General features: G+C 37.8%; 1 protein-coding gene across 2 annotated transcripts in view; it reads right to left on the bottom strand.

The window, feature by feature from the left end:
- Positions 1–19,867, bottom strand: part of FCER1G (Fc epsilon receptor Ig) — a 31,342-nt gene that overhangs the window by 524 nt on the left and 10,951 nt on the right. The window contains exons 2-5 of one of the 2 annotated variants that reach the window (XM_082275177.1): positions 13,687–13,787; positions 12,422–12,472; positions 7,362–7,441; positions 2,154–2,174 (exon numbers count right to left, since the gene is read on the bottom strand). In XM_082275177.1, the coding sequence (XP_082131303.1) occupies positions 2,154–2,174; positions 7,362–7,441; positions 12,422–12,472; positions 13,687–13,773 (239 nt within the window). In that variant the 5' untranslated portion in view covers positions 13,774–13,787. The remainder of the gene's footprint in view (positions 1–2,153; positions 2,175–7,361; positions 7,442–12,421; positions 12,473–13,686; positions 13,788–19,867) is intronic. The other variant, XM_082275176.1, reaches the window with a different exon arrangement.

A 19,867-nucleotide genomic window follows, 5' to 3' on the forward strand; every position in this document is an offset into this window, starting at 1 on the left:
TCCAGATATAAGATATATTATACAGAGTGACATCACCGCTCTCCAGATATAAGATATATTATACAGAGTGACATCACCGCTCTCCAGATATAAGATATATTATACAGAGTGACATCACCGCTCTCCAGATATAAGATATATTATACAGAGTGACATCACCGCTCTCCAGATATAAGATATATTATACAGAGTGACATCACCGCTCTCCAGATATAAGATATATTATACAGAGTGACATCACCACTCTCCAGATATAAGATATATTATACAGGAGTGACATCACCGCTCTCCAGATATAAGATATATTATACAGGAGTGACATCACCGGTCTCCAGATACAAGATATATTATACAGAGTGACATCACCACTCTGCAGATATAAGATATATTATACAGAGTGATATCACTACTCTGCAGATATAAGATATATTATACAGAGTGACATCACCGCTCTCCAGATATAAGATATATTATACAGAGTGACATCACCGCCCTCCAGATATAAGATATATTATACAGAGTGACATCACCGCTCTCCAGATATAAGATATATTATACAGAGTGACATCACCGCCCTCCAGATATAAGATATATTATACAGAGTGACATCACCGCTCTCCAGATATAAGATATATTATACAGAGTGACATCACCACTCTCCAGATATAGGATATATTATACAGAGTGACATCACCGCTCTCCAGATATAAGATATATTATACAGAGTGACATCACCGCTCTCCAGATATAAGATATATTATACAGAGTGACATCACCGCTCTCCAGATATAAGATATATTATACAGAGTGACATCACCGCTCTCCAGATATAAGATATATTATACAGAGTGACATCACCGCTCTCCAGATATAAGATATATTATACAGAGTGACATCACCGCCCTCCAGATATAAGATATATTATACAGAGTGACATCACCGCTCTCCAGATATAAGATATATTATACAGAGTGACATCACCGCCCTCCAGATATAAGATATATTATACAGAGTGACATCACCGCTCTCCAGATATAAGATATATTATACAGAGTGACATCACCGCTCTCCAGATATAAGATATATTATACAGAGTGACATCACCACTCTCCAGATATAGGATATATTATACAGAGTGACATCACCGCTCTCCAGATATAAGATATATTATACAGAGTGACATCACCGCTCTCCAGATATAAGATATATTATACAGAGTGACATCACCGCTCTCCAGATATAAGATATATTATACAGAGTGACATCACCACTCTCCAGATATAGGATATATTATACAGAGTGACATCACCGCTCTCCAGATATAAGATATATTATACAGAGTGACATCACCGCCCTCCAGATATAAGATATATTATACAGAGTGACATCACCGCTCTCCAGATATAAGATATATTATACAGAGTGACATCACCGCTCTCCAGATATAAGATATATTATACAGAGTGACATCACCACTCTCCAGATATAGGATATATTATACAGAGTGACATCACCGCTCTCCAGATATAAGATATATTATACAGAGTGACATCACCGCTCTCCAGATATAAGATATATTATACAGAGTGACATCACCGCTCTCCAGATATAAGATATATTATACAGAGTGACATCACCGCTCTCCAGATATAAGATATATTATACAGAGTGACATCACCGCTCTCCAGATATAAGATATATTATACAGAGTGACATCACCGCTCTCCAGATATAAGATATATTATACAGAGTGACATCACCGCTCTCCAGATATAAGATATATTATACAGAGTGACATCACCACTCTCCAGATATAAGATATATTATACAGAGTGACATCACCGCTCTCCAGATATAAGATATATTATACAGAGTGACATCACCGCTCTCCAGATATAAGATATATTATACAGGAGTGACATCACCACTCTCCAGATATAAGATATATTATACAGAGTGACATCACCGCTCTCCAGATATAAGATATATTATACAGAGTGACATCACTGCTCTCCAGATATAAGATATATTATACAGAGTGACATCACCGCTCTCCAGATATAAGATATATTATACAGAGTGACATCACCGCTCTCCAGATATAAGATATATTATTGAAGTGTAATATACAGTAAATAGTGATTTATACTTACAGCGTAATCACTTTCTCCTCCCTAAAAAAAAAAAAAAAAAAGGAAAATATAATTTATTAAAGAGTTATAAAAAATATTAATATATATACTAAAATAATGAAATAATAAGATACCAAAATAATGAAACTTATTTTTTGTTTAACATTTTTTATGTCTGTTTTTTATGTTTTACTTGATATATATATTTATATAAAGCTATACATATATATACACTGTACATACAGTATGTGTGTTTGTGTATACTCATATATAGTATGTGTGCATATTCTCTATATACAGTAGGTGTGTTTGGGTGTATATATATATATGTAAATAATAATGAAATATTAAAATGAATCTAATTTTTTGTTTAATATTTTACATTTGGTTAGAAAACTATTTATGTCTGTTTTTCATGTTTTACTTGATTATATATATATACAAATACACACTCATATGCTGTATATACATTAGGTGTGTTTTTATATACTCATATATAGTATGTGTGTTTGTATATATATATATATTGCATGTAAAGTAGATATATATATATATATTGTATATACGGTAGGTATATAAATATCTAAATAATGTTAAAAGTAAACTTAATTTTGGTTTAGTATTTTACATGTGGTCAGAAAACTACTAATGTCTGTTTTACTTGAGATATATATATATATATATAGATTTAGATTTAGATGAATAGATAGATATAAAAATATATTGTATGTGCAGTAGATATATAAATATAAATACAAAAAAAAATGTGTGCAGTGCACACATTTGATATCATTGTTAATGTTTTAGCGCTGCACACATTATTTTGTATTTATTGTTTAGAAGGTTATTTATTCTCCTTTTTGTGCTAGCGGCTGTGGCCATATAGCGCTCCCTTAACACATGTTTTTGGAATTCTTATATAGATTTATATATATAGATATATATCTATATATATATATATCTATAGATATATATATATCTACTGTATATACGGTAGTTATACATATTTTAATAAATATCAAAATAATGTTAAAATTAAACCTATTTTTGGTTTAATATTCTACATGTAGTCAGAAAACAGAAAACTACTAATGTCTGTTTTTCATGTTTTAGTGGATTATATATATATATATATATATATATATATATATATATATATATATATATATATATATATATATATATATATATAATAAAGAAATATGAAAATACCAACATAATGTTAAAATGAAACTTATTTTTGTTATATGTTACATTTTAATATTTTGCAATTGGTTAGAAAACTACTAATGTCTGATTTTCATGTTTTACTTGATTATATACAGTATATATATATACACAAATACACACTCATGTGCTGTATATACAGTACAGTAGGTGTGTTTGTATATACTTCTATATAGTATGTGTGTCTGTATTTCTACATATCTATATATCTACTGTATATACAGTAGTTATACATATTTTAATAAATATCAAAATAATGTTGAAATTAAACTTATTTTTGGTTTAATATTCTACATGTGGTTTGAAAACTACTAATGTCTGTTTTTCATGTTTTAGTGGATTATATATATATATATATATAAATAATAAAGAAATATGAAAACACCAACATAATGTTAAAATGAAACTTATTTTTGTTATATATTACATTTTAATATTTTTTAATATTTTACAATTGGTTAGAAAACTACTAATGTCTGCTTGTCATGTTTTAGTGGATTATATATATAATAATGAAACATTAAAATACCAACGTAATGTAAAATTGAACTTAGTTTTTGGATTTCTTATATAGATTTATATATATATATATATAGCTACATATCTACTGTATATACGGTAGGTATATATATTTTAATATCTATCAAAATAGTGTTAAAATTAAACTTATTTTTGGTTTAATATTCTACATGTGGTCAGAAAACTACTAATGTCTGCTTGTCATGTTTTAGTGGATATTATATATATATATAAATAATAAAGAAATATTAAAAATACCAACATAATTTTAAAGTGAAACTTATTTTTGTTTAATATTTTACATTTGGTTAGAAAACTTCTAATGTCTGCTTTCCATGTTTTACTTGATTATATACAGTATATATATATATATATATATATATATATATATACACAAATACACACTCATGTGCTGTATATACAGTACAGTAGGTGTGTTTGTATATACTCCTATATAGTATGTGTGTCTGTATATCTATATATATCTACTGTATATACGGTAGGTATATATTTTAATGCATATCAAAATAATGTTAAAATTAAACTTATTTTTGGTTTAATATTTTACATGTGGTCAGAAAATTACTAATGTCTGTTTTTCATGTTTTACTTTATTTTATATACATATCTATCTATCTATCTATCTATCTATCTATCTATCTATCTATCTATCTATCTATCTATCTATCTATCTATCTGTCTATCTATCTATCTATCTATCTATCTAATTTATATATATATATATATATATATATATATATATATATATATATATATATATATATATATATATAGATATATATAGATATATATATATATATAGATATAGATATAGATATAAATAATAAAGAGATATTAAAATACCAACATAATGTTAAAATTAAAGTTATTTTTTGTTTAACATTTTACATGTGATCAGAAAACTATTTATGTCTGTTTTTTTATGTTTTACTTGATATATATATATATTTATATAAAGATATACATACATATAGGTGGGGGCAGGGGCCATTTTGTTTGTTGTTGATGTATACTGGTGAAGGGACACACTGGACGCCTTTGCTGCCATTGTGCGATGTTCTGGGCATCCATTGTGCTCCTGTGCCTTTAAGGAGTATTGGGCCACCTCCAGGCCCACCTGCCCCCTATCTTTCCATTAGAATGCATTTGTGCTTCCACTGTGGAGACCTCATAGAATTACAGGAGTTAGGACTGCCAGTAATACAGGGTGCTGAGAAGTGGCCTTGCACCTTACGCATGTGTTTGCAAATGTGTGCAGACTAAACCCCTGTTTGTAAGGATAATTGAGTTGGTAAGCAGACTGGTTGGTGAGCTGAGCTGGGAATTTCTCTGGTTTTGCATGCGTTGGCCTTCCATGTGCTCCTTGCTGTGAAGGCCAGTTCTAGGTGGGGGCAGAGCCATATTGTTTGTTGTTGATATATATAGAGATATATATATATATATATATATATATATATATATATATTGAAAACAGTAAAACCTGAGAAACAGACATCAGACCACATGTGAAATGTTCTAGGCGGTCTGCCCTCCTTCTCTCTATGTTGTCCATCTCAGAGTAAAACCCGAGAAGAGATATTAGTAATCCTCTGACCACATCCTCCTCCATGAAGCGCCTCGTATCCTCCCTCAGCACTTTGTCACTGACACAAATCTTCAGAAATATACAAATTTTTATATTTTATTTGTAACCACCCCCCCCAGCCGCACCCCCACATTGGCTGCCTGATCCCAGGAGCTTGCAATCTAAGGGCACATTGAAGGCTGTGATGGGGGGGACAGGCAAACAGAGCGGAGGCGTTGAGGAGGAAGTGGTCGGACAGGCGCTGGACGCTGTAATAACACTTCTTGTTTCGCTCTGAGACACGAGCCGCCTTAAAGGTCCCGGCAGCAGAGAAGCTGCGGAAGGCTCAGGAAACCCAAAACGTCCTGCTTGAATTTTCAGCTTTTTTTTTTTTTTACATCGGGTAATTGTCTTAAATTATGGGAACTACCGAAATGACCAAATGCAGAGACTTGTCATTATTTGACTCCTGACATTGTCTGTGCCCTTCCCCAGCTTTCACCTGCTTTCTAGAACAGGGCAACCATGGCAATGATAGACATGGGCGGTAGGCAGTGGTAGACATGGACAGTAGGCAGTGGTAGACATGGACGGAAGACGATGGTAGACATGGACGGTAGACGATGGTAGACATGGACGGTAGGCAATGACAGACATGGACGGAAGGCAATGGTAGACATGGACGGTAGACAATGGTAGACATGGACCGTAGACATGGACAGTAGACAATGGTAGACATGGACCGTAGACGATGGTAGACATGGACGGTAGGCAATTACAGACATGCACAGTAGGCAATGGAAGACATGGACGGTAGGCAATGGTAGACATGGACGGTAGGCAATGGTAGACATGGACGGTAGGCAATGGTAGACATGGACGGTAGGCAATGGTAGACATGGACGGTAGGCAATGGTAGACATGGACGGTAGACGATGGTAGACATGGACGGTAGGCAATGGTAGACATGGACGGTAGGCAGTGGTAGACATGGACAGTAGGCAGTGGTAGACATGGATGGTAGACGATGGTAGACATGGACGGTAGGCAATGGTAGACATGGACGGTAGGCAATAGTAGACATGGACGGTAGGCAATAGTAGACATGGACGGTAGGCAATAGTAGACATGGACAGTAGGCAATGGTAGACATGGATGGTAGACGATGGTAGACATGGACGGTAGGCAATGGTAGACATGGACGGTAGGCAATAGTAGACATGGACGGTAGGCAATAGTAGACATGGACGGTAGGCAATAGTAGACATGGACGGTAGGCAATGGTAGACATGGACGGTAGGCAATAGTAGACATGGACGGTAGGCAATGGTAGACATGGATGGTAGACAATGGTAGACATGGACGGTAGGCAATGGTAGACATGGACGGTAGGCAATGGTAGACATGGACAGTAGACAATGGTAGCTATGGACTGTAGGCAATGATAGACATGGACGGTAGGCAATGGTAGACATGAACAGTAGGCAATGGTAGACATGAACGGTAGACAATTGTAGACATGAACGGTAGGCAATGGTAGACATGAACGGTAGGCAATGGTAGACATGGACGGTAGGCAATGGTAGACATAGTGGGTAGATCTTCCCACTTCGATTGACCTAGCTCAGTACTTCAAGGACAGAAGCAGGTAAGGATCTGCCGATATGTTAGCTAGTGGCTCTTTAGGGTCTAAAGTCTCTGCATTTGGTCACATGATGTCTGTTAAAGGGGACATCCACATTCTGGGTGATCCCTCTCTTCAGTAGAGACCATGTGGCTTTTGCTCCCATAAGCAGCACCAGGAGGAGTTGGAGCAGCATTTTCTCCAGGAAAGACGAGCCCCCCCCCCCCCACACAATCTACGTATATACATTATAATCAGAATTTGCAACACGCACCAAGTCCTCACCTTCATCTCGAGCCCTCCTTCTCCCTTCCCGATCTTGCTGTAGACCTGGTTTGCAGGATAGCTGAGGGGCTGCAAACCAAACACACATTATTGTCCCTGAGTGACTACAAGGACCCGCCCCTGAGGAACTTCAAGAAAAAAAATACAAGGCTGCAGATTAGTGGTGTGTTCCTTGAGATCTTTTCTTCACTTGGTCAGTATACATACCCAAAATTTGTATTTATTCCGAAGAGCTGAAAGCAGAAATCAGCCTTTGTAGTGGGAGTGTTTGCTCCTTGGAGGGAGGGAGAGGAGGGACTTAGGTAGGACTCCAGGAAGGAGAGGGAAATCAAGGTGAGGGGGAGGGGTCACCAGTGCTAGTAGTTTAGAGAGCAGGGAGGAGGCGGGGCAGTGGGTGTGGTCTGCAGAACTGAAGGCTCTGAAATGCGTCATCACCGTTGCAGCTGCCTTAAAAAAAGTATTCACACCCCTTAAAATTTCCCACATTTTGTCATATTACAACCAAAAACGTAAATGTATTTTATTGGGATTTTATCTGATAGACCGATACAATAATTTGTATTCACCCCCCCCCCTTTTCTCTTATACTACTAACTAAAATCTAGTGGAACCAATTGCCTTCAGAAGTCACCTAATTAGTGAATAGAGTCCACCTGTGTGTCATTTATTCTCAGTATGAATACAGCTGTTCTGTGAAGCCCTTGGAGGTTTGTTACAGACCCTTAGTGAACAAACAGCACCATGAAGGCCAAGGAACACACCAGACAGGTCAGGGCTAAAGTTGTGGAGAAGTGTAAAGCAGGGTTAGGTTATAAAAAAAAATCTCCCAAGCTTTGATCATCTCACGGAGCGCTGTTCAATCCACCATGGGAAAATGGAAAGAGTATGGCACAACTGCTACCCTACCAAGACATGGCCGTCCACCTAAACTGACCGGCCGGGCAAGGAGAACATTCAGCATCATGAAGGCCCCATGTGTAATTTAATCTCAGTATAAATAAAGCTGTTCTGTGAAACCCTCAGAGGTTTGTTAGAGAACCTTGGTGAACAAACAGCTTCATGAAGGCCAAGGAACAGACCAGACTAGGGTTGCCACCTCGTCTCTTTAATTCAGGACACATATTAATTACACAGGTTCTGAGGCTGATTTAATGCACATAAAGCACCGAGTGAGTTTAATTACAACCTTAATCAGCCACAGAACCCGTGTAATTAATGTGTGTCCTGGTGCAAAGGGATGAGGTGACAACCCTACACCAGACAGATCAGGAATAAAGTTGTGGAGAAGGTTAAAGCAGGGTTAGGTTATAAAGAAATCTCCCAAGCTTTGACCATCTCACGGAGCGCTGTTCAATCCATCATGGAAAGAGTATGGCACAACTGCAACCCTGCCAAGACATGGCCGTCCACCTAAACTGACCGGCCAGAGCAACCCTACCAAGACATGACCATCCACCTAAACTGACCGGCCGGGCAACCCTACCAAGACATGGCTGTCCACCTAAACTGACTGGCCAGGCAACCCTACCAAGACATGGCCGTCCACCTAAACTGAGCGGCCAGGCAACCCTACCAAGACATGGCCGTCCACCTAAACTGACCGGCCAGGGCAACCCTACCAAGACATGGCCGTCCACCTAAACTGACTGGCCGGGCAACCCTACCAAGACATGGCCATCCACCTAAATTGAGCGGCCAGGCAACCCTACCAAGACATGGCTGTCCACCTAAACTGAGCGGCCAGGCAACCCTACCAAGACATGGCCGTCCACCTAAACTGAGCGGCCAGGCAACCCTACCAAGACATGGCCGTCCACCTAAACTGACCGGCCAGGGCAACCCTACCAAGACATGGCCGTCCACCTAAACTGACTGGCCGGGCAACCCTACCAAGACATGGCCGTCCACCTAAACTGACCGGCCAGGGCAACCCTACCAAGACATGGCCCTCCACCTAAACTGACCAGCCAGGGCAACCCTACGAAGACATGGCCGTCCACCTAAACTGAGCGGCCGGGCAAGGAGAGCATTCATCAGAGAAGCAGCCAAGAGGCCCATGGGAACTCTGGAGGAGCTGCAGAGATCCACAGCTCAGGTGGGAGAATCTGTCCACAGGACAACTATTTTTTTTTTTTCAAAATTGTCGCTCTTTTTTTTTGTTTATAGTCCAAAAGATAAAAACTGCTGAGGTGATCAAATACCACCAAAAGAAAGCTCTATTTATAGGAAAAAAAAGGACAAAAAATGTATTTGGTTACAGCGTCGCGCGACTGGGCAATTGTCCGTTAAAGTAACGCAAGTGCCGCATCGCAAAAAATGGCCTGGTCAGTAAGAGGGAAAACCTTCCAATCCAGAAGTAGTAAACAAAAAATTATTTTTAAAAGTTACATTGTATTTTCAGTCATGGCAAATTAAACTCCGTGCAATGCCTTGCAATATAAAAATTAATAAATAAATAGAAATAATATTTAAAAAGTTACAATGACATGGAAAATCAATCTCTGTGCAATGCCTTGCAATATAAAAATGAATAAATAAAAATAATATTTAAAAAGTTACAATGACATGAAAAAACAATCTCTGTGCAATGCCTTGCAATATAAAAGTGAATAAAAAAAAAAAAAAGAATATTTAAAAAGTTACAATGACATGAAAATCAATCTCTGGGCAATGCCTTGCAATATAAAAGTGAATAAATAAATAAAAATAATATTTAAAAAGTTACAATGACATGAAAATCAAACTCTGTGCAATGCCTTGCAATATAAAAGTGAATAAAAAAATAAAAATAATATTTAAAAAGTTACAATGACATGAAAATCAAACTCTGTGCAATGCCTTGCAATATAAAAGTGAATAAAAAAATAATATTTAAAAAGTTACAATGACATGGCAAATCAATCTCTGTGCAATGCCTTGCAATATAAAAGTGAATAAATAAATAAAATTATATTTAAAAAGTTACAATGACATGCAAATCAATCTCTGTGCAATGCCTTGCAAAATAAAAGTGAATAAAAAAATAAAAATAATATTTAAAAAGTTACAATGACATGGCAAATCAATCTCTGTGCAATGCCTTGCAATATAAAAGTGAATACAAAAATAAAAATAATATTTAAAAAGTTAAAAGGACATGCCAAATCAATCTCTGTGCAATGCCTTTCAATATAAAAGTGAATAACAAAATAAAAATAATATTTAAAAAGTTACAATGACATGCAAATCAATCTCTGTGCAATGCCTTTCAATATAAAAGTGAATAACAAAATAAAAATAATATTTAAAAAGTTATAATGACATGGCAAATCAATCTCTGTGCAATGCCTTGTAATATAAAAGTGAATAAAAAAAATAAAAATAATATTTAAAAAGTTACAATGACATGGCAAATCAATCTATGTGCAATCACTTGCAATATAAAAGTGAATAAAAACATAAAAATAATATTTAAAAAGTTACAATGACATGGCAAATCAATCTCTGTGCAATGCCTTGCAATATAAAAAAATAATCTAAAAAAATAATAATGAAATAATAAAAATAATTTAAAAAAGTTACAATGTGTTTTCAGACATGGCAAATCAAAATTTGTGCAATGCTCTCCAACACTTAAAATATTAAAAAAATAATATGAAAAGTAACATTGCATTTTCAGACATTGCAACAAAAAGTTACAATGACATGGAAAATCAATCTCTGTGCAATGCCTTGCAATATAAAAGTGAATAAAAAAAATAAAAATAATATTTAGAAATTCACAATGACATGGAAAATCAATCTCTGTACAATGCCTTGCAATGTGAAAGTGAATAAATAAATAAAAATAATATTTAAAAAGTTACAAAGACATGGAAGAGCAATCTCTGTGCAATGCCCTGCAATATAAAAATGAATAAATAAATAAAAATAATATTTAAAAAGTTACAATGACATGGCAAGTCAATCTCTGTGCAATGCCTTGCAATATAAAAGTGAATAAATAAATAAAAATAATATTTAAAAAGTTACAATGACATGGAAAATCAATCTCTGTGCAATGCCTTGCAATATAAAAGTGAATAAAAAAATAAAAAATAATATTTAAAAAGTTACAATGACATGGCAAATCAATCTCTGCAATGCCTTGCAATATAAAAGTGAATAAAAAAAATAAAAATAATATTTACAAAGTTACAATGACATGTAAAAGTAATCTCTGTGCAATGCCTTGCAATATAAAAATGAATAAATAAAAATAATATTTAAAAAGTTACAATGACATGGCAAATCAATCTCTGTGCAATGCCTTGCAATATAAAAATGAATAACAAAATAAAAATGATATTTAAAAAGTTACAATGACACAGAAAAGCAATCTCTGTGCAATGCCTTGCAATATAAAGATTAATTAATAAAAATAATATTTAAAAAGTTACAATGACATGGCAAGTCAATCTCTGTGCAATGCCTTGCAATATAAAAAAATAATTTAAAAAAATAATAATGAAATAATAAAAATAATTTAAAAAAGTTACAATGTGTTTTCAGACATGGCAAATCAAAATTTGTGCAATGCTCTCCAACACATAAAATATTAAAAAAAATAATATAAAAAGTAACATTGCATTTTCAGACATTGCAACAAAAAGTTACAATGACATGGAAAATCAATCTCTGTGCAATGCCTTGCAATATAAAAAAATAATCTAAAAAAAATAATAGTGAAATAATCAAAATAATTTAAAAAAGTTACAATGTGTTTTCAGACATGGCAAATCAAAATTTGTGCAATACATAAAATAATAAAAAAATAATATAAAAAAATAACATTGCATTTTCAGACATTGCAACTCAAATTTCGATCAATGCCTTGCATTAGATAAAATAATACATTTTATATATTGTAATAAATATTCAACATTGTCCCTTTAAACACTATCAGTACAGTGAGAAGTTGAAGATGACTTGGGGTGGGGGGGGGGGGGGGCTGAGTGCTTCCTGCCACTGGATGGACTTCCTGTTCTCGCTATTAATAGAAATGAGGATCAGAAAATAAGAAGTTCATACCTCGTACAGAGCAGGCGTTGCATTCTTCTTTTTCTCTCTAGAGGTCTTAATCTGAAAAAGAAACAAAAGAGATGTAATTGGAAAAAGACCGGAGTCTTGAGGAGCCCCCCCCCCCCCAGATCCATGGGTTTCACAAGCAATAGAGCAGTGATGGTGATCCTTGGCACCCCAGATGTTTTAGAACTACATTTCCCATGATGCTCAACTACACTACAGAGTGCCTGAGCATCATGGGAAATGTAGTTCAAACATCTGGAGTGCCAAGGTTCACCATCACTGCAATAGTGTCTCCCTGAAATCTGCAGGACTCGCAGGGCCGCCATCAGGGGGGTACAGCCCATACACATGTAGGGGGCCCAGGCATCCTGACGGGCCCCAAACAGGGTTGGGTTGCAACCTGTCCTCGCAATACCATTCAATTGTAAGCTCCGCCATTCCCTTGCAGGCTGGCACTATGTGGGGGGTCCTGCCCCTCAGTAGCCCTCCCACACAGCTGTAGGCCCTGCCCTCCTCTGTTCTCCAGCTGTTCACTCTTGAACAGGAGGGGTGGCATTTAGTGTCGGTTGACACTATGGCGATCCGACTTCGCAACTAGTGAAGTCACCGTGCACCGCGACTTTGGCGCGACTTGCACGGACTTCACATAATGGAAGTCAATGCAAGTCGCTCCGATGTCGCCCCGAAGTAGTGCAGGAACTATTTTCTAAGTCGGAGCGACTTGAGTCGCTCCTATTAGAACGGTTCCCATAGCACAGAATGGACCGCAACTTGTCAGACGGCCTAGTCGCCTGACAAGTCGCGGTAGTGTGAACCGGGACTTACTAGAACCATTCACCTTTATTTTCCTGGAGAAGATGGGACTGGGGTAGGAAGAGGACATGGGATGAAGGAGGAAATGGGACTGGAGGAGAAGGAGGACATGCGACTGGAGGAGGATGAGGACATAGTAGGTTGGCCTTAGGGAATGTTGGCGGTCGGATCCATGTGAGGGGCCCAGGCCTAAAACAGTGCAAGGGGCCCCAAAATTTCTGATGGCTGCCCTGTGCAGGAGTGTCACTATGCTCAAGCTGACTTGCCCGGGTTCATTGCCTTCATGAAGACTTTGCTGTCTATCATATCAGATTGTGGCTGAAGGCGTATATATGAAATAGTAGGAGAAATATGGTGCAGAAATATAAAAGCCACATTGAAACCATCAAAAAGGATACACTAAACATCACAGCCAATATCTACCATTTCCCCTTGCTGCAGAGAACTGCCCTTACCTTCAGGTGGCAGTAGAGAGCGGTGAGAACTATTCCATACACAAAGAGGATGGCGTCCAGGATGTAGCAGACCTCGGGCTCGTTCATCTTGGTGGCTACAGCTGAAAAAACAAAACAAAAGATGAATCGAATTTAAGGTCTAAAATGACCGTTATCAACTGATGATGCCATTGGTTGTTAGGACGTCGGCAGCTAGAAGAAGGTTGTAAGGACTAAGCCCGCCTTGTATACCATTTTTGGGCAATTTTTAGGCATTTTGCCAAGGCACCCCCTGAAGAAACCTCAAGGCAGGGCTGGCCCCAGACATTGTGCTGCCTGGGACCAAGAATGAAATGCTGACCCCCCCCCCCCCCCAAAAAAAAAAAATATCACACCCAACAAAAGGCACCCACATCCATTACTTTATATAAATATAACATTTAGAAAACACTTTATATCCTGTTATCTTCTTCCATAACCCACCACTGGACTGGTCCACCAAACACCCATGCTCTGTCCTCAGTCCTCCTGTGTCCACCACGCCCACCGCCCTAGAAGATCCAGCCTGTCCTGGGTGAGATGTCTGACGTCATAGCACATCGATCGTGTGAGGGACGTTCCCAGGAGGAGAAGCTCCACCTCCTCATACTCATTAGTTTGTGCTACAGGTGGCAGTATGAGATGGGGAAATGCCGCCCGTCACCCGCCGCAAACTAATTACACCAGTGGTGGCTGGTGAATGAAAATTTGGGGGGGGGTGGCAAAACCAACACCCCCCCCCAGCGGGATGGCTGGCCGGCATACAAATCTACCACCCCCTCCCAGGACAGCCAGCATCCTTACCTGCTCCTTCCCTGAGCGGCTGGGAGTCTCCTCCGGCTGTACGTCTCCTCCCTCTTCCTGGCCAACGGCCAGTAAAATCACTTCTCTCTTCAGCCAATCAGGAAAGGGCTCTCACGACCCGCTTCCTGATTGGCTGGGAGGAAAATCAGTGTGATAATAGCGAATATTCATTCGCTATTGTCCTACAACTGGGTGGGCTCAGAGCACAGTGCTCTGCGCCCCGAGCCCACCCTTTTTTTGAAGCCTATTAGAGCCTCTGGCTCTAATCACATGCTTAAAAAAAAAAAAAATCCCCCATTGGAATCCATGCGTCCGGCGCCCTGCATGTAGATCAGGGGGCTGGATATATGGAGGAGGGGGGGGGGGCGGCGCCCCTGCACCCCCAATGGATGGGCAGCCACTGAATGACACACAAAACTGCTGGGAAAAAAAATCTTGGGAAACAATGTGCTGCCCCTCTCCAATGCTGCCTGGGTCCAATAGACCCAGCGGGACCCATAATAGGGTCGGCCCTGGTGCCTGGGCACCCTGGTTGAAAAAGGTTGGTCTAGACTTTAATGAGAAAGGGGTAATTTTTTTGTTGCCCTTAGTTGGGCTCTAATCCTGCTTGGGGCAAATATAGTTCTTTACTCTGACAAAAAGTTTATAAACAGGAAAAAAAAAAAAATAAATAAAAAACCCCAAAAATAAAACAAAAATGGGCAGACTCAATAAACCACTTGGTTTTTTTCCTGCTGTCACTCTTCTCTGTTTCCATGTAGCAAGAAATAAAATAAAGTCAAATCCTTCATTTTACAGAAGAAAAAAACAAGCTGATACAAATAAATAGATACAAATAGATACAAATAAATACAAATAGATACAAATAGATACAAATAGATACAAATAAATAGATACAAATAGATACAAATAGATACAGACTTTAATAAAATGACATTGTAACATGCTATGACTCCACCGTATTCACTAAAATGATGAACAATTAGAGCCACAAACACCAAATCATCGCCCACTAACAGAAAAGACAAAAGAACAACAGCTTCCAGTTCTGCAAAATATACACTATAATATATATACGGTATATACATACAGATAATATACACATACACATATACATCATAATATATATACACGGTATATACATACAGTATACAATACTATGATAATATACACATATACATTATAATATAAATATATATACACAGTATATACATACAGTATACAATACTATGATAATATACACATATACATTATAATATATATATATACGGTATATACATACAGTATACAATACTATGATAATATTCACATATACATTATAATATATATACAGTATATACATACAGTATACAATACTATGATAATATACACATATACATTATAATATATATATACGGTATATACATACAGTATACAATACTATGATAATATACACATATACATTATAATATATATATATATATATATATATATATACACACGGTATATACATACAGTGTACAATACTATAATAATATACACATATACATTATAATATATATATATATATATATATATATATATACACACGGTATATACATACAGTGTACAATACTATGATAATATACACATATACATTATAATATATATATACGTTATATACATACAGTATACAATACTATGATAATATACACATATACATTATAATATATATATATACGGTATATACATACAGTATGCAATACTTTGATAATATACACATATACATTATAATATATATATATATATATATATATATATATATATATATATATATATATATATATATATATACACACACGGCAGGGGCGTAACTACAGGGGTTGCGATTGCTACCGGGCCCCATGCTCCAGGGGGCCCAGTAGCAAACCAGTGGGTGAACTTCCAGGATTGCAAAAGTCACACTTGCGACCGGGCCCTGGCATTGCACCACTGTGGGGAGGCCCCAAGATTGCAGGAAGGGAGCCCACTGCAGAACTTGTGAAAGGATCCTGCTGTGGGACCGTAATAAAAGGCCATGCAACGAGAATAAAGAGCCCCAGGATTAGTGGGAAGAGCCCTGGGCTTGAAGGGAAGGGCCCCGGCCAGGGATCTGGGGGGGCCCTTCATGGTTTCTTGCATCGGGGCCCTGAAGGCTCTAGTTACGCCTCTGACACACGGTATATACATACAGTGTACAATACTATGATAATATTCACATATACATTATATTATATATACAGTATATACATACAGTATACAATACAATGATAATATACACATATACATCATAATATATATACAGTATATACATACAGTATACAATACTATGATAATATACACATATACATTATAATATATATACAGTATATACATACAGTATACAATACTATGATAATATAACATATACATTATAATATATATATACGGTATATACATACAGTATACAATACTATGATAATATACACATATACATTATAATATATATACAGTATATACATACAGTATACAATACTATGATAATATACACATATACATTATAATATATATATATATACGGTATATACATACAGTATACAATACTATGATAATATACACATATACATTATAATATATATATAAGGTATATACATACAGTATACAATACTATGATAATATACACATATACATTAAAATATATATATACGGTATATACATACAGTATACAATACTATGATAATATACACATATACATTATAATATATATATAAGGTATATACATACAGTATACAATACTATGATAATATACACATATACATTAAAATATATATATACGGTATATACATACAATATACAATACTATGATAATATACACATATACATTATAATATATATATATACGGTATATTCATACAGTATACGATATTATGATAATATACACATATACATTATAATATATATACGGTATATACATACAGTATACGATACTATGATAATATACACATATACATTATAATATATATATATACGGTATATTCATACAGTATACAATACTATGATAATATACAACAATATGTATAAATGACCCATAAGGGAGTGGCGTATGCCATAAAATGTCCTTACAACCTACTCTATATAGGCAGAACTAAGAGAAGACTTAAAGAAAGAATTATAGAACATTTACACAACAGTGGCGGCTGGTGCTTAATTTACTTGGGGGGGGGGGGGTTGGCCCACAGCCAACCACATAACCCCCCCATCGCTCGATCGATCGATCGCCTGTCAGGCCCCCCCACTAGCCCCTGCACTTACGCCATGCAGGTGGCGTCTTCACCCCTGTGTCTCCCCTGGAGTCCTGGCAGACAATTCTCCTCCCAGCCAATCAGGAGTTAGGACTCGACTCGCGGCCTATACGGGTCTTAGGACTCCCAGCCAATTGGGACTCAGGACCCACTTCCTAATTGGCCGTGTGGAGAAACAGGGAGACATTAGCGAATATTAACACACAACTGGGTGGGCTTTGGGCGCAGTGCTCTGTGCCACGAGCCCATCCTTTTTTAAGCCAATTAGAGCCTCCGGCTCCAATCATGTGCTTCTAAAAAAAAAAGGACCAATTGGAATCCATGCGTCCGGTGACCTGCATGTAGATTAGGGGCCGGTGCATGGATTAGGCGGGTGGTGCCCCTGCACCCTGTATGGACGGGTCGCCACTGGTACACAATATTAGTATAGGGTTCGACAAATATTTTTTGTCCATACACTTTAGAGATACACTCACCCCCCCCCCCCCCCGCCAAAACGAGCCATGTCCTCACTAGCACCTACCTAGGAGGGAGCTACACTCACCCCCCGCCAAAACAAGCCATGTCCTCACTAGCACCTACCTAGGAGGGAGCTACACTCACCCCCCCCCCCCCGCCAAAACGAGCCATGTCCTCACTAGCACCTACCGAGGAGGGTGCTACACTCACCCCCCCCCCCCCCCCCCGCCGCCAAAACGAGCCATGTCCTCACTAGCACCTACCTAGGAGGGAGCTACACTCACCCCCCGCCAAAACGAGCCATGTCCTCACTAGCACCTACCTAGGAGGGAGCTACACTCACCCCCCCCCCCCCGCCAAAACGAGCCATGTCCTCACTAGCACCTACCGAGGAGGGTGCTACACTCACCCCCCCCCCCCCCCGCCGCCAAAACGACCCATGTCCTCACTAGCACCTACCTAGGAGGGAGCTACACTCACCCCCCGCCAAAACGAGCCATGTCCTCACTAGCACCTACCGAGGAGGGAGCTACACTCACCCCCCCCCCCGCCAAAATGAGCCATGTCCTCACTAGCACCTACCTAGGCGGGAGCTACACTCACCCCCCCCCCCCCGCCAAAACGAGCCATGTCCTCACTAGCATCTACCTAGGAGGGAGCTACACTCACCCCCCCCCCCCCCCGCCAAAACGAGCCATGTCCTCACTAGCACCTACCGAGGAGGGTGCTACACTCAACCCCCCGCCGCCAAAACGAGCCATGTCCTCACTAGCACCTACCTAGGAGGGAGCTACACTCACCCCCGCCAAAACGAGCCATGTCCTCACTAGCACCTACCTAGGAGGGAGCTACACTCACCCCCGCCAAAACGAGCCATGTCCTCACTAGCACCTACCTAGGAGGGAGCTACACTCCCCCCCCCCCCCCCCCGCCAAAACGAGCCATGTCCTCACTAGCACCTACCTAGGAGGGAGCTACACTCACCCCCGCCAAAACGAGCCATGTCCTCACCAGCTTTATTTTGGTGGCATTTGATCACCTCTGCGATTTTTCGATTTTGTGCTATAAACAAAAAAAAGAGCAACAATTCTGAAAAAAAAAAAAAAAAACAATACATTTTCACTTTCTCCTATATAACATTCCAAAAAAAACATTTAAAAATCTAAATTTTTTAACATTTTAGGCCAATTTGTTTTCTGCTACATATTTAGATTTTGTGCTATAAACAAAAAAGGAGCGACAATTTTGAAAAAAAAAAAAAAAACAATATATTTTACTTTCTGCTAAAAACATTCTCAATAAAAAAAATAAAAAAAAAATCGAATTTTTTATCATTATTTTAGACCAATTTCTTCTCTGCTACACATTTTTGGTAAAAAAAAAAAAAAAAATCCCAATAAGCGTATTTTAACCCCTTCTGGACCAAAAGGATTTTCCCCCTTAATGACCAGGCTATTTTTTGCAATTCGGCACTGCGTGACTTTAACTGACAATTGCGCGGTCGTGCGACACTGTACCCAAATACAATTGATGTAGTTTTTTTCCCCCACAAATAAGAGCTTTTTTTGGTGGTATTTGATCACCTGTGCAGTTTTTAGATTTTGCGCTATAAACAAAAAAAA

This window comes from Pelophylax lessonae (assembly GCF_965119305.1).
Source record: "Pelophylax lessonae genome assembly, chromosome: 13".
NCBI lineage: Eukaryota > Metazoa > Chordata > Amphibia > Anura > Ranidae > Pelophylax > Pelophylax lessonae.